A 26,073-nucleotide genomic window follows, 5' to 3' on the forward strand; every position below is an offset into this window, starting at 1 on the left:
AAAAATAGTAACACTTTCTATACATTACTTTCATTATAATATTATAATTAATTTTGATTTTTATGTGAAAACCTTTACTATAAAACCCTGTTATGCCAGCCCGGCCCATAAAAAGAAAATAAAATCTTAAATTGAAAAAAAGAAAAAACAGACTGACACGTAATTCGCTTTTGTATCATTTTGACTCGGCGGAGCCACCGGAGAGTAAGAATGAAAGTTAACACCTTTCCTTCGTTCCTTACAATATTGAAGGATTCAATTCAAGTAGACCACCAATAATAATATCTATATCATAAAACTAATCCCTCATTTCATTTGCATTTGAGTTTCATTTCAGATCTCAGCACACCTTCTCTCTCTCTCTCGTCTTCGTTTATAATTATTTCCCTAAATTTAATTATATTTTATTTTAGTAAATAATTCTACCCACAAAACATCAGAAACAAAATTTCATTTTCCTTTTTCTTTTCCATTTGAAAAAAGCTTTCCATTTCACAGAAAACAAAAACACAAAAAGCAGAGAAAGGGAGAGAAGTCGAGGAATGATAGACAGATCTCCAAAACGATTTCGTTTTCCTTTACCGAACCGGCGCCACAAATAAAGATCGTTAGTTAATCGTGGAATCTTCACTTTTTTTATTCGAATTGAAGATTTTTTGTTGACCGTAAGATCTTTGTGGACTGGAGAAGATGCCGTCGCACGGGGATCTTGACCGTCAGATCGCCCATCTCATGGACTGTAAGACTTTACCGGAAGCCGAGGTCAGGACGCTTTGTGATCAGGCTAGGGCGATTCTCGTCGAGGAATGGAACGTTCAGCCCGTCAAGTGTCCGGTCACCGTATGCGGCGATATTCATGGCCAGTTCTACGATCTTCTCGAACTCTTTAGGATAGGAGGGAATTCTCCTGACACCAATTATCTCTTCATGGGCGACTATGTAGGTCTGTTTTCAATTCGTTTTTTAGACTTAGATGTGTTTAAATTTTAGATTTCGAATTGTGGATTTAGATTTTGGATTTGGATGTAGATATGTTTCTAGTAGAAAAGAAAAGTTGGACTGTTGTTCGGTCTTTGTTTATCATACGATCAATGAATTTTAGAGCTAGTTTATATCATTCGATCCTTGTATACTAGGATTTTGTGGAAAACTCTACATAAATGATTTTTTATGTTCCTTTTTGTATTCCTCTATGAAGACCGTGACCTGGATTCAAAAACTAATGCAGCTACGTCCAAATAGCATTTATATCCTGTTAATATGTAGCTGCTGTTAATGATCTATTGACTTTTCCTGTTAATTTATTTATCGGATTCTGATTTATTGAGTTCTGGGAATTGCTGAGAATATGCGTAGCTTTGCTTCAAGTCTGTTTTGAATTATTCTAAATATTTTTGTTCATCGGAACAATTTATTTTTAATGGCCATGTTTTCTATCGGGTAACTTTGTTCAGAGTATGATGAGGATAATATGTTGATATTGCTAATAGGTGTTGCCTTCTGTGGTTCTATTTGTACAAATTTTTTTCGGATCTGATTTCAGCACTCTGATTAAATAATCAAACCATGCTTGAAATGTATAGTTTTTACAAGCATTTATAATCTCCTCAATTACATCAATGCAGATCGTGGATATTATTCCGTGGAGACTGTCACACTTTTAGTGGCCCTGAAAGTTCGATATAGAGATAGACTTACAATTCTAAGAGGAAACCATGAGAGCAGGCAGATCACTCAAGTGTAAGATTGATGTTTTGCTTTGTCAAATTAAGTGATCATAGTTTTTGTTCCTTTTGAATTGTGATAAACCTGTCCTCAAGGAGCATTAGTTTTCTCTTTTTCATTGGTTCATAAGCTTGCAAGTTGTTGCGGTTATTCTAATGTGTTGGTAGAGCATGAAATAGTTTTGTCATATTTTTTGCGCAGTGCCACATTGTCAGTATTATGGTGTAATGTGGTCACTTAAAAGTTAAACAATCATGTATCATTTATTATAGGTTGACTTTGTTAGGAAACATTGTTGTTTGGTCGATATGGTTCACTGGAATGAGAACAAGTGATTGAGTAGAGATCATATGCTTGCATCAGAAAATCATGTCAGTGCAGAAATGAGGCTATGTTCCTTATTGCACTGAAAATAATTTATTAAGCCAGTGTTAAGCGATATTCTATTCCAATTGAAAAGAGAGATTATATAACTATATAACATATATTTGAACGTCATCTGTTTCTAGGGTGGGAAACTATTGTCTTAATGCTATATCTTATCATTTAATTATAATGTGGGACCCACTATCCAACCAAAAGTGTCAAACTAAGCGATTGAAACAATCCCTGTTGTCTAAGTATTTGATTGTGATCTAAATATGAGATATTCACTGCTTTACTACTTATAAGCCGCCCAACAAAATGAATGTCAAATGATGTCACCATTGAGGGAAAAATGGGTGTATTTGGTGATCATTTTCTGCTGGTTATATAAGTTGGATATTATGCTTAATCACCCATGGTAGGCTGAATTTGTCCTGAAAATGAGTAAATTAGGTGATCATGTATTTTGTTCCCATGAGCCTCTTACCCCGTGTCATTTGTGACTGAATTTGCAGATTGCTAATTATTTTGCTATCGAAAATTAATTCATCCTTGGTTTAATTCCACTTTCAGCTATGGCTTCTACGATGAGTGCTTAAGAAAATATGGAAATGCCAACGTGTGGAAGTATTTTACTGATCTTTTTGATTATCTACCTCTCACAGCCCTCATAGAGAGCCAGGTGGGATTCGTTTGCTGACTAGTCATCTACATGGATTTAACTAGGTCTTCACTTCTAACTGTAAGAACTGTCTTGTAGATCTTCTGTTTGCATGGTGGACTTTCGCCATCTCTGGATACTTTAGATAATATCCGAGCTTTGGACCGTATACAAGAGGTATGGCCTAATGCTTGTCATATTTACTTCTGGATTGAACAATATCAGAAATTCGTTTTTTTTGCCAATCATTGTTGTTATGCTTCATCAAATCTTCAACTAGGTCTCGAGGATTTTAAGGAACAATTGATGAGGTATCCTGGTAGTTATTGCCTCTTCAACTAGGTCTTGAGGGTCTTAAGGAAGAAACCATGTCAAACTATTAGACCTTTGTCTTCTACGTGTCACAATGCTGGAGTTTTCAAGAATTTTATAACATGCACTATGATGAGATTGTAGAGCCTTGGAGAGCTCAATGTTTGGTCCAAAATTGAACTTGAAAATTAAAATATGTGCTTTTTCTTCTAGGGTTCTACCTGGTTAGTCAGTTTAGGGTTTAAAACTTTGATTTTCTTATTACAGTAGAAATAAAAATATCGATTAGCATGAAATTTTATTGGAACTTAATTTTTTCTTTTGACCCAAGTGTGAATTTAATTTATATTTCCTTCTTCTTTGCGCAGTCCATCGATTTCTTTGAAGTCATTGTAGAATTTCTTTGATACTAATGGTGTTTTTGTCTGATTTGGTGTACAAGTAGGTTCCACATGAAGGACCGATGTGTGATCTCCTGTGGTCCGATCCTGATGATAGATGTGGATGGGGGATCTCTCCTCGGGGTGCTGGCTACACATTTGGTCAGGATATAGCTGCACAGTTCAACCATACCAATGGCCTCACTCTCATTTCGCGAGCTCACCAGCTTGTCATGGAAGGGTACAATTGGTGTCAGGTGAATGAACCTATATAAGATTTTTATTTTCTTTTTTCCACCTTGTTGTTCTCTCATTGTCTTATTGAAACCAAATATTAATTTCTACTGCAGGAAAAGAATGTGGTAACTGTATTTAGTGCCCCAAATTATTGCTACCGATGTGGTAATATGGCAGCTATTCTAGAAATTGGGGAAAACATGGACCAAAACTTCCTGCAATTTGATCCTGCACCCCGGCAAATTGAGCCAGACACCACACGCAAGACCCCTGATTATTTTTTATAATTTACATGTTTCTACCGGCTGTTTGTAATCCTTGTTTGTTGCTGTATCACTGTAGATGTGTCTTTAAAAAGAGGAGGGTTTTTTTTATTGCTTAAGATGAGGTTTGATCGACAACATAATTCTTTATTTGGAGTTTGTCTTGCTGCTGCTCTATTTGATGTGCTCAAGTAAATCATAGGGAAGTTGACAGTAGGCAGCAATGGCCCATGTATTGTATATTTTCAGAGGAAGCAGCAATTATATATTGTTCTGTAATTCTGTAATTTTTACAAATTCAATGTAGCCCTGTTTTTTGACAAGCTTATGAAATTCTTACTGCTCATTCTCATTTATGTTCAGATTCAATCCGTTTTGATAGTTCTATGTTTTGGTGCTATAACACCATCATGATGGCCAATAGTCAGTTTAGCCGGTCTTAATTATAAATTTCGATAATAAATTACGAATGAAGAAAATTCATGGAGTCAATTGGCAGTGGCTAATAAATTATTTTAAATAAATTTGGGAGGTTGACGTACATTTTGCACATTCAAGATATCAATTATTTTTTTCAGCCTCAGGAGGTTGGCATACATTTTGCAAATTCAAGGTATCAATTAGTTTCAATTAATTTTTAGCCATGTGTGTTCACTTGAACCCTGAATTTTGGCTGAAAGAATTATTTTTTTCAGCCTCAGGAGGTTGGCATACATTTTGCAAATTCAAGGTATCAATTAGTTTCAATTAATTTTTAGTCATGTGTGTTCACTTGAACCCTGAATTTTGGCTGAAAGAATTTTGGTCAATTCAGCGTTAGAGCACTGTCATGAATTTGGTCATTCAGATCTAGGTGAACGTTAAAACATTGATGTGTTCTGAAATCGCTGGTGTATTAAGCACATATTAAAAAGTATAAATTTATCCTCTCTCATGGTATGTAAAATGCAAACTAATTCACCTAAAAAGCAAAAAACTTTTAGATGCTTTGTTGCATTTAGCAACATGAATGCTAGACAACCAACGAAACAGATTAATGTCAATTAATAAAATGATTCATTCAGCAGGCACAATATATTTCTTACGAACTAAAATACAATATTGCGTTAAAAAATGTAATGATTTTACATCTAAATGTGCCAAAATAGTGTTGAATTAATGTAAGCGAACAACCAAAGTATTTATGAATATAAGTTAAAACCTGGCCATCTGAATCCTCCCCCCTCCAACTCCAGACATGGTAGCGCTTTGTTTCTTACGAAAATACACAGCTGAGCCACTTATGAGAAACAAACACAAGATAATCCCCTGTTCAAAATGGATCACAAACAAACATGAAGGCAAAAATTTAGCTAATATGATATATGGTGTCTGCAACTGTTTAACTATATTTGCACTTTGCAGTGTTGAGATTTAAGAATTTCTGACCTATTACTTGCATCATAATGCCATACATTAATAAAGAGGATGTTCATAGACAGACATTTATCCAAACTTGCTTTTCCTTTTAGCTGTTCTCAGTTTACTACTACTACTCTGTACATAACGTATGATGTCCAAAATAAGTTCTCTTTCATGTTTTTGGAAAACCTTTTCTTTGAGGAAAAGAAAAAGTGTAACCTCTTTTTGTCATATAATAGAAATTTTTAAAAAAAAAAGGTAAAACAGTTGACCTAATAATGTTTTAACATCATGCATTTTCAATGCCAGAATACTTAGAAGAAACAGGCATAACTGCGTCATAATTTTGTTATATAGGTCGAATGCTTAAGACTGTATCACAAGTTTTCAAAAGGCAAATTGTCCTCTCCATAACAATATACAAAGATGCAAAGGATGTCCATAGACCTATTAGAAATGAACTTCCATAGATTTTCAAACCTCACAAAGTGTATTACGAAGTTCAATCACTATCAGTATACGAGCATCTCCAAGAGACTCTTAGTTCTCTCTCTAAAAATAATATAAATACATAACTCTTAGTGATTTAAGAGTGACTAATACATATCCACTCTAACAATACTCCTCATATCACTCCTTATTTATTATTTTATCATTAAAATTATTAATTATTGTTATATTTACCAATAGTGAGAGGAGAGAGGAGAGAGACTTTTCAATAATAAATTATTAATAAAAAATGAAATAAAGAGGCACTCTTAGAGGCTCTCTATTAATAGAGAGGATGGAAAGACTCTTAGTGATTTGAAGAGCCACTAAGAGGCAGTTGGAGATGCTCTAAGGAATTAAAGAGTATAAAATACTCGATAGTTTTTTATTGGAATCCTAATCTGCATATTATTTTTGAGATCAAAGATAAGAATAAACCCCTAGTAAACATTACAGTAAACATAGTCAAACTTCAATTTAGAAATTCAATATCAAAATACAGGAGATTAGCTAGATCATTTATCTTCGATTTTCTATGTACGCAAATATGTATATTTACAGGAGATCGTTGAAGATTTTGACACTACTCATAAACACCATTTGGTTTATCTACAGAAAAGAACATAATATTTTTGCACCTTAATTTAAATTTATGACTTCACCTCCGGAAATAGGCAATCAGATAACACAAAGAACAGGGGCGAAAAAAAATTAAGACATACCTCAAATCCAATCACTGACAACTTCTCTTCATTAACCGGTGGTATACAGCTTCTATATGTAATATAACCCTGTGATCCATTCTCTAATGTGGATGAACCATCTAGTAAACTTCTATACATGTTTGAAGAAGCCTCATGCAGCTTTACAAATGGATTTTCTTTTTCATTGGTGTACTCTATAGCAGATCGACTAGTTTGAGATTTCTTCTCAATTCCCTTCTTTGAACCATCTTTAACTTCAACGCATTTTAAAGGGATGCGATAACCAGTCTCACTGCAACGATATTTTTCATCATTCTGCAAACGAAAAAGGAAGTTGAGAGGCAACTAAGTGCACAGGAAAAGCATACTCACCAGGTAGAATGTAGATTCTCGAAAACTATTCAATGCAAGTATTATGATTGGGTAGTTAGTATTAGGAATAGCACGCATAAGTCTCAAATGTCACATAAAGTGTGCATTAGACGTGAAATATAAAATCAAAGCACATTTGTGGTGTTTCATGAACTATTAGAAGTGAATAATTAAATACGATCAAACTACTCAATTAGAATCAAAATATGGAAGTCTTGGCTCTTATTCTAAAAAAGGTTAGTTCTGTGAAACAACACATTTAAGATGCACACATATCATACTTCCATTTTCATACAGTTAAGGCCATAAAATTCTTTTCCATCCCAGAAACACACACCTACTTTCCGTTTGAGTTGTTCCTTTGCCATTTTATATGCTCTGAACCTTTTTTTATTCTTTGAGAATAACACGTGAGGAAGTAAATGGGTTTTTTTTTTAATTAGCATGTTTAGTTTTGAGTTCCACAATCATGTGTTGAAATATCCGGACAATTCATAAAAACCATGAGGTATGTTACTGCTAAACAATTTTATTGCCTATCTAACTTTATCTTTCAGCAATATATATAGGTAATTGTGCAGATTAAATTTAACTTATGAGGTCTCATTATCATGAGCATCCAAGTGAGCTTAATATTGTGGATGCACAAACAGTAGTTTTAGCATCAGACATTAGGTTAAAAAATGGCCTAAGTGGAGACATTGATGTTGATGTTGTAGGTCCTGTCGCAGTTAACCCCAAACTTTGTGAGCCCAGCTCTCAGTTTTCCTACACAGTTACATCTTTTTTTTTTTTTAAATCACAGTTACATCTTTATTTAGCATACTTTTTTTATAAAAAAAAAAGATGTGAAGGGGTGAAACTCCAATATAACGTCCAAAGAGGGGCAAAGCTGAAGTTAGACTAACAATTTGCCATCCACAGAAACCAATTACTGTAGTCTGTTTAGTCTCTTCTTCTGGTAGTAATTGTACTAAATTAGATGCTTCAACTCTAGACTGGTTATCTGTATTTGATATTGGTAAATGACTTGCTATACCAATGAGTTGGGAGGGGGGGAAATCCTAGCTCATGTATCTTGTGAAGTTGGAAACATTTCCCAGTGAACAGATGTTAATGAATAGATGACTTCCATTTTTATAAGACAAGGCAATCATTTAAGGTTCTAAGTTTGCTATCTTAAGCATTCTACTCGATTTATAGAAAAACAAACTCAACTTGAAGGTTTCAAGTTCCTTTGTATCTTGTCTACAGATTATAACACAGCCAAGCGAACAACTTATAGCAATACCTAAAGATCATGTTATGCTATTACGCATAATCACTAAAATTAATTCGATAATTACTCTAAACCCCTCAACCAAATCAGAGCATTCAAACATGCTTAATTTATCTAGCAAGTAGATTAAGAATTAAGGCCGAAGATCATTAACCAGAAAAGAAAATTAAAATATAAGGATAAAGGAATCAACCTTCTCGGAGTAGAGGCAAGAAACGCAGGCGCCAGAAGGAGAGCAATCGAAGGTAAGATTACTGCCCCGGGGTTTTTCTTTGAAACCGAGTAAAGTTCTGCGGCCGAGGCTTCCATTTCTGTTTCATAAAGAATGAGAGCTTAAAACCCATACAAGTTTCGATCGAAATGTCGGTAGAAGATTACAAATAAATTGACTTACTCGGTATGATCTGAGGCGTGTAGTAAAGATGAAAAAGAGAGCAGCGACGCTGCTAGGTAGAACGGAAGAAAAGTATGATAAAATCGTGAATTCCATTTCCATGGTTCCATTTCTCCTCTTTTTGCAGCTTGGCTTGGCTACTGAATGCGATCATTTTCTGCAACGAATCTGGTTTTGTGATTATTATTAGTAGACGTGTCTCTCGTGTCCTAGTTAAAATGTTACTTTGTTTTTAGGTAGAAAATTCTGAAAATAATAATATTTGGTTTTTTTTATCTCAAAGTATTTGGTTTTAAGCTGTATGGGCCTTGCCGGACTATGGAAGTACTCTCACATACGAGAGGAAGTTGGGCTTGTAAACATTGGTTGTTATTGCTTTGGATTAATTAATATTAAATATATTTTTTTTAATAAAAAAGAACAGTGAATTAATGAGCCAAACCAGTTGTCATGTTCTTAGAGATTGTGCTGGAAGTAAGACCGTACGGAGGAAAGTTCTATCTGAGCAGTGTCTTTCTACTTTCTTTTCCTATTCAGAACAAGACTGGTTTAAGGAGGGTGTTGAAGTGAAGTTGTTGGCTGAGCTCTAACATGGAGTAATTATGTTTGCTGTGGTCTGCCACCAAATTTGGCATTGGAGGAATGTTGAGGTATTTGGAGAAGGAGCGGTTGTCATTCCTAATTTGCTGGCTTTCTTCTTCAGAAAAGTTAATTCAATAATTAAGAGCTTCAAGGTTAATAGTTTAGCAGGTTCTATCCAAAAGACGATTGTTCATCTGATGGGTTGGGATAGACCAGGTGAAGTGATGGTAAAGTTGAACATCGATGGGTTGCGTAAAGAGAACGGAAGAATTGCTGTCGGCGGTGTATTGAAAGATGCAGGAGGTGCTTGGTTGTCAGGTTTTGTTCAGAATCTGGGTTTAGGCTCCTCTTTTATTGCTGAGCTCTGGGGTATCTTTTCTGGGCTTAGGGTGGCAGAGGATCTGGGGATTAGGAGGCTGCTAGTGGAGTCAGATAATCTCGAAGCAGTCAAGATGATTTCTGATAAAAGGGCTCTGTGTTTAGGGGGCCAGAATTTAGTTAAAGCAATTAAAAGGATTTGCTCCTCTTTCGATTCTATCAACTTTTGCCATGTTTTCAGGGAGTAGAATCGAGTGGCAGATCGGCTTGCTGCTGAGGGCCATGAGAGGGCTTTGAGCGTCTCTATTTTCTCTTCTCCTCCTGATTTCCTGTTATCTTTGCTTTCTGAAGATATTGTGGGGGTTAGCTTTCCTAGGCTAATTCCGGGTTAATTTGTTGTGTTGTTTGTTTTGTCTTTACTTTCTTTTCCCTACCAAAAAAATGAGCCAAATCTTGACAAAATTGTAACAATGAGTCAGAAACAGAACTCGGTAATAAATTAAAAAATGAAGGGCAAGTGGATAAATGAAAAGACTATGCTAACACATGTGCCATCTCATTCGCTTGCCGCCGTATCCATTTGACTGAGTAAGAGTCATTTGATGTTAGAATCGATAGTATTTGAATAATTCTATCCCAAAATTCAGAATCATCAACAGATCTAAAATTTATTGCATTAATCACTTGTTTAGCATCGGATTCGAAAACCACATTCTTTATTCCACCAGCTTCTAACCATTGTATAGCCTGTAGTAGAGCTTCGACCTCACATTCTCGTGTTGTCGGACAACATAACAGACCCGCACATCTCCCCATTACAAACTGTCCATTTGCATCTCTTACTGCAGCTCCCATCCCTGCACGACCATCAACGTTAAAACATGCGACATCAACACAACACGAGACAAAAACTTCTGATGGCGGGTGCCAAGCCGTGCAACCAGTAGATGAAATATTTTCTGCTACTGTATTTCTGATCTGTTGTTCTCCCGTACCAGTCTGATTCCTCAATGCATTAGCTTTTGACCAATCGTTAAGTACAGTGCAAGCTTGCGCCATTATTTGATCTGTTGTGCGGATCTCATACTGCCAAAGACGTGTATTTCTAGCCTGCCATAAACTCCATAGGTGCATCAAAAATGTTTTCACAATTTGTTCCGGGGCTGCTCTAATCATATTATGAAACCATGTTGTCAAGTTCTCAGCCACTGCCGCCTCCGCATTAATTCGATCCAGAAGTCTCGCCTTCTGCCATACTCTTATAGCTCCTGCACATTCAATAAAAAGATGTCATCCATCCTCCCAATGTTTGTTACATATCACACAATTACTACATACATGTAACCCACGAAATTGAAGATTCACACGTGTTGGGAGACAATTGCGTGCTAGTTGCCAACCAAAGTGTCGGACCTTGTGTGGAATTTCAGCATACCACAATTTTTTCCAGGCTCCCTGAACATGAAATCTCTCTCCTACTTTCAACGTTGTAGCCAGTCAGTAAGCGCTTTTCACTGTGTATCGTCATGAAGAATGGAATTTCCATATTAACCGATCTTCACTATTCAAAGCACCAGCGAACAGTTTATGAATTTCTGCAATATCTCTATGCTCGAAAATTTCCTCCAACACCTCTTCATCCCAATCCCTGGAATTATGGATAAACAAATCATTAACTTTGAAATACTCCAACCCTTCCACCATAGGGGTTAGTATATATCCATCTTTTTCATCATGCAATCATCTCTCACTCCACACATTTATTGATTGACCATTTCCAATTTTCCATCTGACTCCTTCTTTAATGATTAGTTGAGAACTCTGGATACTTCGTCATATAAAACTTGGTAAATGTCCCAATGAGGCCCCCATAAAATCCCCTCTTGGATAATATTTAGCTTTGAAAACTTTACTAACAAGTGAAGATGGATTGGTAAATAAGTGCCATCCCTGTTTTCTCAACATAGCAAGATTAGAGGCTGTGAAATTTCAGAAACTCAGTCCTCCCATTAATTTTGGAGCACATAATGTATCCTATACCATCCAATTCAGTCCTCTCTCACCTGATTTTTATTGTCCCACCAAAATGAATTCAGCATTCATTGTAATTCCTCAGCCATCGATATAGGGAGCAGGAATACACTCATGAAATAGATTGGGATGGCTTGCCCTGCTGCTCGAATAAGTGTAGCTTTACCACTTTTGATATTCCTTTCCCTCTCCCGCGTTGTGGCCGCTACCATAACCTCTCTTTGAAGAGTGCAAAGATTGCTCATTTTGTTCTACCCACCAATGATGGAAGACCCAGATATCTCCTCGTATTCAACGAACTATTAATACCCAAAATGCTACAAATTCTTATAGCTAGGTCATTTGCCACATTTCTACTCAACATGATTCCAGATTTTTGAAAATTTATAGCTTGCCCCGAAGCTAATTCATATGATTTGAGTAATTTTTTTAACATTCTAATTTAAGATATGGTAGCCTGTCAAAATAAAAATGCATCATCAGCAAAGAGCAAATGTGAAATTGCAGGTGCCCTTCGCTTAACTCAGCAACCATGCAGTAACCCCATATTCTCAGTTGCCATCAATAATGATGTCAACCCTTCAACACAAGCAGAAATAAGTACGGTGATAGTGGATCACCCTGGTGGAGTCCTCTTTTTGGGCAAACAGGACCAACCAACTGATCATTTATTCTAACCATATATTGCACAGAAGATACACAATGCATTATCAAATTAACCCATTTATCTGCAAAACCCAACTTCAGCATCAATTCTCTTAAATAATTCCAATCTACTCCGTCATATGCTTTACTCATATCAACTTTTAGTGCCACATTTCCTACTTTCTTAGCAACATTACTGTTAATGCTATGGATAAGTTCAAAAGTGATCAAAACGTTGTCATGAATAGACCTCCCTTTAATAAAAGCAGATTGATTTTCAGAGATAATCCCAGGCAAAAGCATTTTCAATCTATTCGCTAAGACTTTGGAGAAAATTCTGAGTATAATATTACACACTGCTATTGGACGAAGTTCGGTCATAATACCAGGATTCTCACACTTTGGAATGAGAGTAATGATAGTATTATTAAGCTCAGAGGGGAACATACCTTGGTCAAACCATGTCTCCAATTATATCCCATAATTTTTTATAAAATCCTGGATTAAATCCATCAGGTTCTGGAGCCTTATCAGGATGCATATCAAATAATGCTCTCTTGAATTCCTGTTTTGTAAGTGGTCGTAGTAATTACTCATTGTCCCAATCAATGATATGTGGCTGCATTAAATCTACCACTTCACTCCATTCGCTACTACTGTTAGAGAAAACCGATTCAAAATGCGGTATTGCAATCTTCCCCCATCTCATCTTTATCATCAATCCATTCTCCTGCATTATTCCTGAGCCCATTTAAATTGTTCTGCTTCCGCCTTCCATTAGCGAAAGAGTGGTAAAAACGAGTATTCAAATCTCCCTCCTGAAGCCATAAGACTTTTGCTCTCTGTTTCCAGTGGTCTTCCTCTTGAACCATAATTCTCACATACTCAGCTCGGATCAACTCATACTGATCACTATTTCATTAATTACTTAAAAGATATTCAATTTATTTTATTTCATTTATTTTTTTAAATTTATTTAAATATTAATATAATTAATATATAATTAATAATAATATAATTAATAGGAAGAATACAACAATGTAATACATCATACGTAATAATAATAATAATAAAACATTACATAATAATATTTCAACAATAATTTTACCTTACATATATAATTAATAAAATACAAAGATAAACTTGGAAGTTGAACAACATTATATAATCAACCTTTATTAAATAATTCCTAAATTGTGAAAATATTTAATATGGGTCAAATATAATATGTTTGTAACGGAAATGTCCGGACCTAGATTATATAGGTAATTATGGTTAAGGCTTAAGTGGTGGTTGTATATACATAGTCACACCCAGTGATAGAGAACGAAATCTAGGAGGGCAAAATGTGCATAAAAAAATTTAAATAGTACTAAATATAGTATAGAATAAAAATACAAAAGGGCAAATTCTATCATAAAATATGACTAAATAGTATTTTTTTTTTATCTATGGTAAGATAATTAATGTCTAACAGATGACACTTTATCCCTTATAGATTTCATATTCTGCAAATGTTACACAATCACTTTATTTTTTATAACGATAAAAAAATTCAACATAACATACTATACAATCTGTGAGAAAGTCGTCATCCATCTTTTTGCGTAAATCAGTTTTAATAAATGTCATCACGGAGAAAGATCTTTCGACAGAAATTGTTGCAATTTTCAGAAGAGGATACAAGGTAACAATTACATATTTCTCTCTTTTTTCATTTATTTATTTTTTTTGTAGTTCATCTAATTACTCGATTCGAGTTTGGTCAAATATCTTTTAGCTACATGGATCTTTTCCTAATTAAAATTTATTATGTATATTAAAAATTAACTCAAAAGACTTGAGATCTTAACCACTCAAATCAACCTTAATTCGTCTAGATATAATTATTTAATACAATAAAATAGAGAGATATTAATATCAAAATTAACTCAATAAATCGATATGTTAAAGGAAAAAAGAGTAGTATTTCATCACAACCATCTTCTTTGCAAGAACTCTAATATCTTCCAAACTAGAGAATGTTGTATTCAATCTCATTTCAGAAATGAAGAGTTTAAGTTCCTCTTTAAGCTGAGTTGGATCACAATAAAAAAAGTCTTCTGAATATAACTCGGTAAGACGGAGCAATAGTTGATGATCAAAATTCTCAAATGAATTTATAGGATCAAGATATGATATGCACACAAGCCACTTGTATTTGATTCAGGAAAATGATTATCCAATTCTATAGTAAGACGATAAATAACCTAGCATTTTGTAAATACAAAAAAAAAATCAAAACTGTTGAATATGGGATACATCCTTATATGAAATGAAAAAAACAAAGTATGCAAAAATCTCCACATAAAAATGATGCTGATATAGTTCGCCATCAATGAGCATTCTAGCTCGATTTGTAATAATATCTTCCATATTAATTTCATTTGATGAACAAAATTCACTAACTTCTTTGCATAACCGATCTCATCCATCTCCATGTATGTTTTCAAATTGTGTTTCGTTAATCTAATCATTCATACAATATTAGCAATGTTTTGATGCTTCATTTCTAAACATTATGATAATACATTTGTCATTCTCAATAATTGTTTCATTAACTGAACAATGAATGTAAATTCAAAATTGTACATTCTGCTGCACAAACGTCATACATTGCTTGCAACTTTATGATCAGTAGCATCAGCATGGGCCTTTTAATAAGTACAATCTCCTTAATTCATTTTGAATGTTATTATCATACATAATAATTTATTTTCTATTTCCGAGATCATAAATAATATCATCATCTGATATTTCTACATATTGTCTATTCTCACAATGATTCAGATTATTTGATGAAGACTCAAGATTTTGAACCTTGCTAATCGTTTTAAAGAATTGTGTTCCTAAATAAAATAAAAACAAATCTAACTAAATATACAATTAACAATTCAACTAAAGTAAATCAAAATTCAAGTAAATCACAATTCAAATACCTATGACTAGGGAGGTCATGGGTCCAAATCACATGGGATGGGGGTGGGGATAGAAAACCTCTCGCTTAGGTCCTCCGGTGGGACTAGAAGATCGGCCAACCCTCTATGGTCCTCTTAGCCACACCCATATAACTCTAACCCTAATCCATCTTATTAGTAAATGGAGCCAATTAGCCTCTTTCATCCTCCTTCGTCGTCCCCTCTCTCAATCTCAACAGTTGATTTTAATTCATGGATCTATCGTATCTTCTCTCGATTAACCTCGACGTAATTTATTCGTGACTGGTAATACAGAAATCATAGTTTATATTCTTATGTTGTTCTTCTGTTGTAATCAAATCAATGCGTTTCTGCCTACAAGAGGTATCTCGATTACGCGTATTTTTATTCGTTTATATATGTGACATAAACCTTCATTTGTATTAGAACCGCATATCTCGTGTTCTATCAATTTTGATTTACTGATATAAAGAAATATGTAGATATTGCATGCTATAATTAATATATGTATTAGATCTGTGATTATTAGACATGTATTGTGTTTTTTCGAATGTTTTTGTAAAAACAATGGCACTAGAATCGCATAGAACACTATGTTTTTGCGAGTTTGGTAATATGATTCGGAAGAGTGTGAATGTTTTCATAATATCCAATATTATATATTTATACCATAATATATATATATATAATATTTTTATCTGAATCGAAATTATATTTTAACCATTAAAACATAATTCAATATTTAGACAATTATGTCTCGGTTTATTTGTCAATTTGATTCGAGTTGAATCTGATTTCAATCACATTGAAATCCTTGTTCACCTGGACCCACATACACGAATTCCCACATGCTTGAATACATATAACCATTATATGTATCTTAAGCTCTCCCGATTAACCCCATTCTAAATAATCTTTTTTAAAAGCATGCAATCTTAGAGGTCTATCTAAGATTGGTAGTTTGATCGAAACTGAGTTTTATCTCACAAGTTATAGATACGCTCTAGCAAGCCATTATGACTACATAACTTAGATAGTAGTCAAGTGTATAAATACTAAGAACCTAATCGCAATCTCAAATGGGTCCTTTGTTGTACGATGTCACGTCGAGCATGAGGCACAATCCTATCATCCTCATTTGTTGCTTTAACATTCCTTGATCTTTTAGTGAAATGATAAGTTCGAATTAGCAATACCAATTTCTTCATTCGAGTATGGTCACACACTTCTCAGCTTCATTAATCAAGTGGTCAGTGATATCTACTGTCTCGTAGGAGAGTGGCAATCCTTACACTTCACTCATGGTCCCTCAGTGTGATTCAAGACATATTTGGCTAACCCATACTTGGCACCAATTTACTGACCTGTTAGGCGAAAACAAAAGCATATCGTATCTCACATATGTCCCATAGTGACTTTGGGTCTAAAAAATCACTTATGAGCATTACACGAGAATCACCTATGACATTGATACCATGTGGTGTTCTTACAGTAGATCATCTAGAGTTTACTGGCTCATAAACTCATATAACATTGGTTTGACATCTGATTCTGTAACTGGTGAAATGCAATCACAATAATGCACATACTAGTCTTTAGTTCGTTATCGTTCCCACGATAACAGCAAACTAGATATATCTAGATTAGTATCTTATTGTCTTATGGTTTCACTTGTTTGGGCCCTCAACCCGTCAAACGTGAGCGTATTATTAATCAAAGATACTCCGTTAAGTTAGTTCGCACAAGTGAATTAACAAAACACTTTATTGCCTTATAATTAAGAACACTATCTAGATATAATGCCTCGGGACTAGAACATACACCAAAAGTTGCCTCCTTCGAGTTGGTCGACAATATTAGCTCCTATCGAGCGTGCTAAAATATGTTTCTACCTTTTTTAATAAAGGAAATTTGCGAGCGTGTCGAAGATTTTGTATTGAAATCTCGAAATGTATAAACTAAATTGACATTTGAAATGTAAATTGTGTTGCTTGACTTCTAATAAGAAGATTGTGATAGTCAAAAGGATAACAACAATTAAGTTTAGAATTAATCTCGCAGAGTCGCAGGGGAGAAAAGTAAATTAAATGAAAGCACATAAATGTAAAGATTGGATTAAAAAGATGCTCGAAACTTTAATTAAACTTGAAAAGTAAGCAGTTACAAAAAGAGAAAATAAAAGTCGATGTTAAAGAGGGGTAAAAGTAAGTTAAATTGAGTAAATACGAATTAAAAATTGTTGGAATCTAAGATTGTGATGAGACTTTTGAGTACGATTTTTTTTATTAGTTTGTTTGTTAAATTGGTTACGGTTCCAGTTAATGAGAAAGTCTTGTAGGAACTAACTATTTCGAAGAGTTGTAGAAAAAATGTTAAGTACGGTTTTTCTGTTCGTCCATTATGTTGTAACTCCTTCAACACTTCCATCTTCTCTTCAACTTCCACCCATTTCCTCTTCTTATGAATTCCACGTCCTTATTTGATCCCTTTTCTTTTCTTTTCATTTACATCAATGAAATAAAAAATATTTTCCAATATAAAAATTATGGAACTTTCCAAATTACCCCAAATAAAAATGTCATTAGATTACTCGTGATCCAAACTTGATTTGAATACAAAATATTAAAATATGGTCAAAATAGAAGACAATGTCGATATTGAAATTTGTATCCTATTTATAAATGTATTTGATTGAAAGTGAAAAACTCGTAGGAAAAATTTAAACTCTCTAACGAACAAAATATTTTTTTTTACCAAAACTGAATTATATATTGGAGTCTTCACAAGATTCATTATAGTGTTTAAGAGTGTTCCAACGCAATTGAGTACACCTAATTTAAAGGTCCAAAGTTGATTTTTTTTACTGTAGTCAAATTAGGTCTCAAATCTTTATAAAATTACAATATTCGTCATGGACATGCATCATTTTAAACAGGGATGAGGAGATCAGCGGACCCTCTTGCTTTGTAGAAAAACCTCACATTTAATTTTTTAAAGTAGCATTTAATTTTTTTTTTACACCCTCCTAATGTTTAGATCCTAACCCTGCCACTGATTTTAAGCAAATCATTAACTTGAGTAGAAGAGTATCCACGGCTAGTAGTGTTCTTGATGAATCGATTTTTGAAAGAGAATATTCACAAAGTTAATGGGCGTCCAACTTGTTGGGTAAATAAGTTATTTGGACCAATGAATCTATGTTTAAAAAGGAAAACATTAGGAGATTTGAAATGAGGAGAGGTCGAGTAATGGCAAGTATAATTATTTGATAGTGAAGGAGAAAAGGAGCAATAATAGAGAAGCAGAAGTGACATCACAATATATTTGAGGGTCTATAAACTTTATGGAAAAGTATTGATTGCAGTCACGCAGAATGCAAGCAAAAGCCAAGAGATTGAGAGGTTGCGTTGCGTAGTACAAGAAATATATAAAAAAAAGGTGGGGTCATAAACATGTGCATATCATATGGTCACCAGCTAGGCATTTTATATTTACCAGAGTTCAGAAAAAGAGTTCAGGGCATGGGCATGGTCCCAACCCAATACATATGCATGTACAGACAATGTTGACCATCAATTTCAGGCCTTGACAAACGTTGCTTATTTATTGCTTTCACGGGAACTGCATTTCGGATAAAATCATTGTCCAATCTACTACTTTACTTTTCTAACAACTACCATATCTAACCATTTATTTTCTGCATCTCTAACGGATTATATTCATCAGATAAATTGGATGTAAAATTCAAGATTAAGGATTTCGCTGAATAATACCTCGAGAATAAAATTAAATAAATTGAAAAACAATGACATATTTGGATTAAAATTAAACTAAATGTCTACAAATTGAAAAAAAATAAAATCAAACAGGCCAACTTCAAATAAAACTAAAAGAATGATGAAATGTTGAAATCTAAAGTAAATTTGTTAAAGTCTAAATTGATACATTTATGTGTCTTTGGATGTGAGTGTGTAGTGGGCTTTTCATCGTGATGTTACTCCTTTTATAGGTATCGAAAGTAACTTCACAATCTACACTAAGTGGCGTTCTCCACCATGAAATTATGTTCACCAAAAAAAGTCTAAGTAAACAATGCACTAGAAGAAGATAAACCGATGGAAGTGAAGTGCATCGAGAGGGAAACATGTTACACCAAGAAAAATAATAAAAAAAAACATTTCTTAAAAGACTACATTGTTATTAGAGAGTGCATCAAGAAAAAAATGTTAAGGAGTGCACCAAAAATTAACACCACCGAAAATTAATACTTTTTCTGTTCCACAATACATGTCTTTTTAGAGAATTTTTTTTGTTCCACAATACATGTCATTTTATTTCAATCCATACACATTAATTTACTTTTACCAAATATGCTTCTATTTAAATTGACTTTTTACGTTAGGAATAGATAAAGTTATAGTAGATGCAATTAATACAAGGATAACAAAGTCTTTTACTTAAAATTAATTGTATTTTTTAATTAGTGTGCATTATCCTTAAAAGATATATATATTGTAGAACAGAGAGAGTACCATTTATCAATTGCTTTTAGTTTAAAAGTTCATTTGAATGGTAAGCATCTTATATCTAAACATGAAATCAATAACTAATTACAAGAATGAAAGAAAAAAGAAAAAATAGAATGCTACTCCACATGCATTAGTTTTGATAGTAAAGTGTTGGAACAACATGTTAAATTGATCATGGATTGCCTTAGAATCAACATCACCTACACTAGTGCACTTTATTTTGGATAATCATTTATCTCTCTCTTGTACCGAATATAGGTTGTGATAAACGGTCCAAATAGCTATATGGAACTCCTCCATTTATTACATCTGGATTGGTGATGATTTTCTAAGAAAATAATAAATCCATTCTTGTTACCAAAAATAGGTAAGATTCTAATTTTGGATATAAGCAACAGATTAATTAGATTTAATAGAAAATTACCTACACTGAATGAAGATGAAGAAAAATAGGAAGTTGTTCATCCTCCCTGGGTGGTGTTGCCTACGAACCTTCAGCATTAATGCATTATCGACAAAAGGAGCAAGCTTTCTTGTAGGAAACAAGAAATATTACAAGCCAAAATGATTCAGAAAATGGAAATTTCCCTAATTGCATTAAAAGTACAATGCAAAATGCTTGATGCAATATACAGAATATTATCCAATAAATGAGCATAAGAACATGAGATCATCTTCAAGTGGAAATTGTCTTAATCGCCAACAAGATCTTCCATAAAAATAGCAAAGAATGCAACAATTCCATCTGAGTCTTGCAAAAGGCTACTATTTGAATTAGGCATCATGTTTATTACCAAAGATGAATGGAAAATCATCATACTGATCAGAAAAACCATGTTTCTCAGCCATGCTCTTCAAAGACTCGTATATTTGGTGCATTGTAGGCCTATCCTTGGGCCTAGAAACAACACAACTCCAAGCAACCTTCAGGAACTGCATCATTTCATCATCATGACCTTTCCCACACAGAGCTTCATCAATCGAATCCTTGATCCGACCCGTGCTTGCTAGATGATTAACCCAATCCACCAAATTCCCTTTGAATCCTTCCTCTGCATTGCTAATCTCCAAAGGTTTTTGCCCTGTAACCAACTCCAAAAGCACCACTCCGAAGCTATACACATCGCCTTTCAGCGAGGCAACCAAAGTGCTTGAATACTCGGGAGCAACATAACCAAACTCCCCCAAATCACCATTAACAAAAGAACTGTCATTAGAGTCACGGGAACCAATCAATCTTGCCAAGCCAAAATCTGTGAACCTAGCATCAAAATCATCATCGAGAAGTATCACATTTGAACTAATGTATTGATGCATATACGGCGGCTGGCAACCATGGTGGAGCCAAGCTAGCCCCCTAGCAGCTCCGACACCAATTCTGACCCGGGTAGGCCAATCCAAAACACCAGATGGTGAAAGACCAAATCCAATCCCATGTAATTGAGAAGACAAAGTCCCATTAGGCATATGCTTGTACACCAACAGTCTCTCTTCTTCAACAACACAAAAACCCAACAATGGCACTAAATTAGGATGCCTAAGCTGACCTAATCTGTTCATTTCTGACCTGAATTGCTTCTCACTGAGCTTACAAGCACTAAGCCTTTTAATAGCAAGAGCAGAGCCATCAGGTAAAACAGCTTTATATGAAACCCCAGTCCTAGTTGAAATCACAATGTTTTCCAAATCGAAATTGTTAGTAGCTAGCAATAGATCAGACAATTTGATCTTATTAATAGGCTTTTGAAACAATGAGACTTGAACAAGCTTATGCGATTTTAACAATTCCACCCAACTAGAATCATCCTTTCCACTCCCACCGTCATAGCCTTTAGCTTTCTTAACGGCTCGAAGATGAAACCACCACCAAATCACAAACCCTAGAGTTAAAGAAACAGCAGCGCCGATAACTCCAGCAACAATTATAATTCCAAGGCTCTTACCACTCAATCCGCCGCACTTACCGAGAGGCTTACCACAAAGGCCATCGTTTCCATCAAAATCTTCCTCCGGCAAAGTCGCCAAATCCGCCGGAATCGTACCGGACAGATCGTTACCCGCAACAGAGAACTTTTTTAACCGGTCAAGACTACCGAGACCGTAGGGGATCAAACCAGATAACTTGTTATCACTCAAATAGAGATTATTCAAGAACTTGCAGTTAAGGATCTCCGGCGGAATGGGACCGGTGAAGCTATTACGGGAGAGATCTAGAGTGACAACATAAGGCAACCAGGTACAGATTTGAGGAGGAATCGGACCGGAAAGAGCATTGTTAGATAGATCTATAGCCTGAAGACTTCGACAATACTTGAGTGAATCAGGAAGATGACCGGAGAGCTGAGACGCCGGTAGCTGAATGCTGATGATGCGGGTTTCCTTCTCGTTCCAGCAAGAAACGCCATTTAGCTTGCAGACAGAGGCAACAGAGTTGTTGGTTAAGTCCCAGGTAGCGAGTCGGCTGAGTGGGTCGGTGAAAGCTTTCTTCAAACCTTCAAGACAAGTGACATCATCTTCAATGGTGAAACAGAGGAAAGGCAGAGTTGAAAGGCAGAGAAAGAGAAAAGGTAAGATGTTCATCATTTTTCTTGAGTTAGGCGGAGGAGGATGAGGAAAAGCTGCGGAAAGAAGCGTGAAGATGCAGTTGCGGTGGTTGTAAAGGAAAATAGATAGCCATTGACTGAGTTAGAAGAAAACCAGAAAAAAAAGCAAAAATGGGCTGTGTTACCATACAATATCTTTTAGATTGGCAGTTTGTTTCTTTATATGCGTCTGCGTTGTCGTTTACTGAAAAAACTTGATGGATGCTGTTAAAGCTGATACGGTGGCGTTTTGGGTGTGATGGTAACTTATCATTCACAATATCTAATGAGCTTGAAGAAAAGTCGCAATCCATGGACTGTTGAAAAATAACACAGAATTAGTTTCCATTGGTTAGTTCAGTTCGGAGTGCTATTATTACCTAAATTAGTTCGCAACATTGCCCGGTTAAGTTCATGATTTCTTACCTTATTTATTTATTTATTTATTTATGATATAAGGTGCAAAAATACCATAACTTTTACATTCAGAAGCAATTTTACTCTTAACGTTTAAAATGGTATAACTTTATCCCTAAAGTTGGCAACTAATAGTAATTTTACTCCTAACGTTGATAAGTTTGATCAATTATATACATTATTATACATATATTTTGTTTCTTATTCCGCATCAATGGCATATTAGTTCGTTTTATGTGATTTAATAATAGAATTGCATATTAATATTTATAAATTTGGTGCAATTTTTTGAAATTTTTTTTGTCCAACTTGTACAATAAACAATATATTCTTTAATTTTTTTTAAAAAAATCACACCTACTCGTATGTTTCTGATTTGTTACTAATAAGTGATAAAATGACTCACATTTGAAGCATAGATAACAAGATTTATGATCGAGAAAACAGTTTAATGAATTATTTATCAAATTGACATTATTTTAAACGTTAGAGGTAAAATTATTCCTAATGGTAAAACGTTAAGAGTATTGTTAAACTTTATCCCTTTATTTATTTATTTATATGGATATTTTTTGTTTTAAAATTCAGGTGGCATTGAGGCATAAATTTGGGAGGTTGCAAAAGTTTGGATAACCAAAGCATGTCTGTTTACTTTGAAGTTACAAACTTGATCATTCTGTCATGCAGTTTCAACAATTACGTTGAGAGTTTCCATATTAGTCATCAATGGATTTTATCAATCATAATCACTATTTAATGAGCATTCACGTATTAATATACCTATTTATTTATAAACTTTATTAATGTGTTTCTTATTTTTAGTTTTGGAAAAAAGGAATCCTAAGGGTCTAAATTTTCTATTTTTATTGATTAAATATTTTGTATTTGAGTTTAGCACATTATATTCCTATCAATTACAATTGATAGTTTCAAAGGTGAGTCCCTTGCCAGATCTTCCCCGAGTAGTGATGTCCACCTCGTGAGCTGGAGCAGGCCGAGAGAGGGGGTTGTGAAGCTGAATACTGATGGTTCCTGCCTCAGTAATGGTAAGATTGCTGCCGGATGTGTTCTTAGGGATGCAGGAGGCGCCTGGCTTTCTGGGTTTACCCAGAATTTGGGTTTGGGTTCTTCCTTCTCTGCGGAGCTCTGGGGCATTCTCTCTGGGATCCAGCTGGCGATTTGGGTTTGGGTTAACTTGGAGGCCATCAATATGATTTTGGGTAGTCATGTCATGAGTCTTCATAGCCGCAACCTTATTAAAGCTATTAAGAGGCTTAGCCCCTCATTTGATATCCTTGAGTTCAGCCACATTTTCCGGGAGCAGAACCGTGTTGCAGATCACTTGGCGGCGGCAGGCCATGAGGGGGTGTTAGGTGTTTCTACCCTTACCGTTCCCCCTATCGCTCTTTCTCCTCTTCTTTTAGAGGATATGATTGGGGTTAGCTTTCCTAGGCTAATCCCGGTGTAGTTGCTTGTTTTGCTTTGCTTTGCTTTGCTTTCCTTTTCTACAAAAAAAAAAAAAAAATTACAATCATACATATTTAAAAAAAAATAGTAAAGGCCGGATTAGAAAGGAAAAAAAGAAAGACTGTCAGACATCCCAACTAGATTGGCACTCTTAACAAACCTTTCTAATCGGTAGATAAGTCTCATTAGCTATGTCATTGCTACAAATGCATACAATGGGAAAAGAAAAAAAAAAATGAAAACTAAGCAATCCTACTTTGCTTAAGAGAACTAAAATCATTCGTTATATGAGAACTACAAAAATTAAAACATAAGTCTCACCAACAAAGGCTTAAAGTCCAATCATGTCTATCAAAGGCATTTGCTGCTCTATTTTCCCTCTCGCTAGATATGAAAACCACGACTTGTATATGAGAAAGAAATTTAAACATGCGAACCATTTTTTTTCAAATCTCCCACGAAACATTTGCTTAATAACTCAATTAGTTTTTTTTTTTAAGAGAGTGAATCAATTAGTTATAAATATCAAACTCTATTAATACACATGATTCATTTGATTTGCTCTTAAAACAATATTTATCGTAATTACTGGAAAAATATAACAATGTAGTAAAATTTTAAGATAAGCGCAAAATTATTAATAAAAATGATATCAGTAATTTTCTATGGTTTTTTCTTCATTTTGGGCTATAGGAGAAAAATTCTTTTACCATGAAATAATATACGGTATAAAGATATGTAGTTTTCTAGAGTTACAAAAAATAAATCTATATACTACTATATATAAAAGCGGAAACATAAAGTTTTACTAAAAATTGACAACTCATAAAAATGGTGACATGTCTATATATACATAACTATTAAAATTAAAAGAAAAAAAATCAGATAATAAATTATATGTGAAGTCTTTTCATCTTACTCAAATTGAAACATCCTTCTATATTAATTTTATCAATTAATTATATTGAACTCTCTCTTATTCTTCTTTTCTATAAAAGCAAGGGATAAAAAGGAGATGAAAAAGCTCGAGTGCAAAAAAAAAATCTAGTATATAATTATAAAATTAAAAGAAAAAAAAACTAGACAATAAATTTTGTGTGGAGTCCTTACATCTTTCTCAATTTGAAACATTCTCTTATATTAATTCATATTAATTATTAAATTTAAGACAATAAAGATAATAAATTCTCTTTCATTTCATCGTTTTATCATTTGTACGTAGCCCTTTATATTTCTCAAATTGAAAACTTCTCATGTATTAATTTTATCAATTAATTACATTGAACTCCCTCTTATTCTTCCTTCTTATAAAAACAATGAATAAAAAGGAAATGAAAAGGCTCAAGTCTATTCTATTGTTTCTATTATAGATACAATTTTCCGTTTATATTCTATGTTCTATTTTAAGAGCTTAAACTCATTCGAACAACTAAGAGAACAAATTCTTACAACTCATATTTCATTGTGATGAGGACGTCGTCTCCCTATAAGAGTAAGGAGTAGCTCCTAACAAGGGCCTCGAGATCACAATAAAAAATGCAAAAACTTTTTTTGATGTGGGCATCAAGTTAACCCAATATGTGGAAACATGTAGTTGGGAGAAGTCCAGTCAAAGGGGCGACACGCTAAGGGAAAAAGACGACAAACCATGTCAGAACCAGTGCTCACACGACGTGTCAAACTGCTACACGATGTGTGGTTCTAAGTGAAGCGGCGTAGAAGTATAACCAAGATTCTCACACAACGTGTGGACTTCTCACACGACGTGTGGCTGAAAAAAAGACCCGCTGATTCTTTTTTTATTAATTCACACGATGTGTGAACTTTGTAACACGTTGTATGGATTATCGAAAGTTCATGCCACACGACATGTCACTTTCCGACACGACGTGTGGCTTTACTTAATCATCAAGTTCTTCCTTTCCAGCTGCCTCATAATTA

General features: G+C 34.4%; 3 protein-coding genes across 3 annotated transcripts; 1 reads left to right on the forward strand and 2 right to left on the reverse strand.

Annotated features, from left to right (window-relative positions):
• The first annotated feature begins 306 nt into the window (after positions 1-306).
• LOC136218104 (serine/threonine-protein phosphatase PP2A catalytic subunit) lies at positions 307-4,267 on the forward strand. The gene is made up of 6 exons (XM_066004859.1): positions 307-943; positions 1,626-1,740; positions 2,665-2,773; positions 2,852-2,929; positions 3,510-3,701; positions 3,795-4,267. Exons 1-6 carry the CDS (start codon positions 691-693, stop codon positions 3,966-3,968), a joined length of 921 nt encoding a protein of 306 aa, XP_065860931.1. The 5' UTR covers positions 307-690; the 3' UTR covers positions 3,969-4,267.
• A 703-nt stretch (positions 4,268-4,970) lies between these two features.
• On the reverse strand, positions 4,971-8,765 carry LOC136218105 (uncharacterized). Its single transcript, XM_066004860.1, has 4 exons — positions 8,584-8,765; positions 8,383-8,500; positions 6,557-6,853; positions 4,971-5,252 (listed from the first exon to the last, which is right to left on the reverse strand). The coding sequence occupies exons 1-4, from the start codon at positions 8,691-8,693 to the stop codon at positions 5,139-5,141; spliced, it is 639 nt and encodes a 212-aa protein (XP_065860932.1). The 5' UTR covers positions 8,694-8,765; the 3' UTR covers positions 4,971-5,138.
• An 11,466-nt stretch (positions 8,766-20,231) lies between these two features.
• On the reverse strand, positions 20,232-22,412 carry LOC136218106 (probable inactive receptor kinase At1g27190). The gene has a single exon (XM_066004861.1). It carries the CDS (start codon positions 22,247-22,249, stop codon positions 20,441-20,443), a length of 1,809 nt encoding a protein of 602 aa, XP_065860933.1. The 5' UTR covers positions 22,250-22,412; the 3' UTR covers positions 20,232-20,440.
• Positions 22,413-26,073: the final 3,661 nt, after the last annotated feature.

The sequence above is a fragment of the Euphorbia lathyris genome, chromosome 2, assembly GCF_963576675.1.
Source record: "Euphorbia lathyris chromosome 2, ddEupLath1.1, whole genome shotgun sequence".
Taxonomy (NCBI): domain Eukaryota; kingdom Viridiplantae; phylum Streptophyta; class Magnoliopsida; order Malpighiales; family Euphorbiaceae; genus Euphorbia; species Euphorbia lathyris.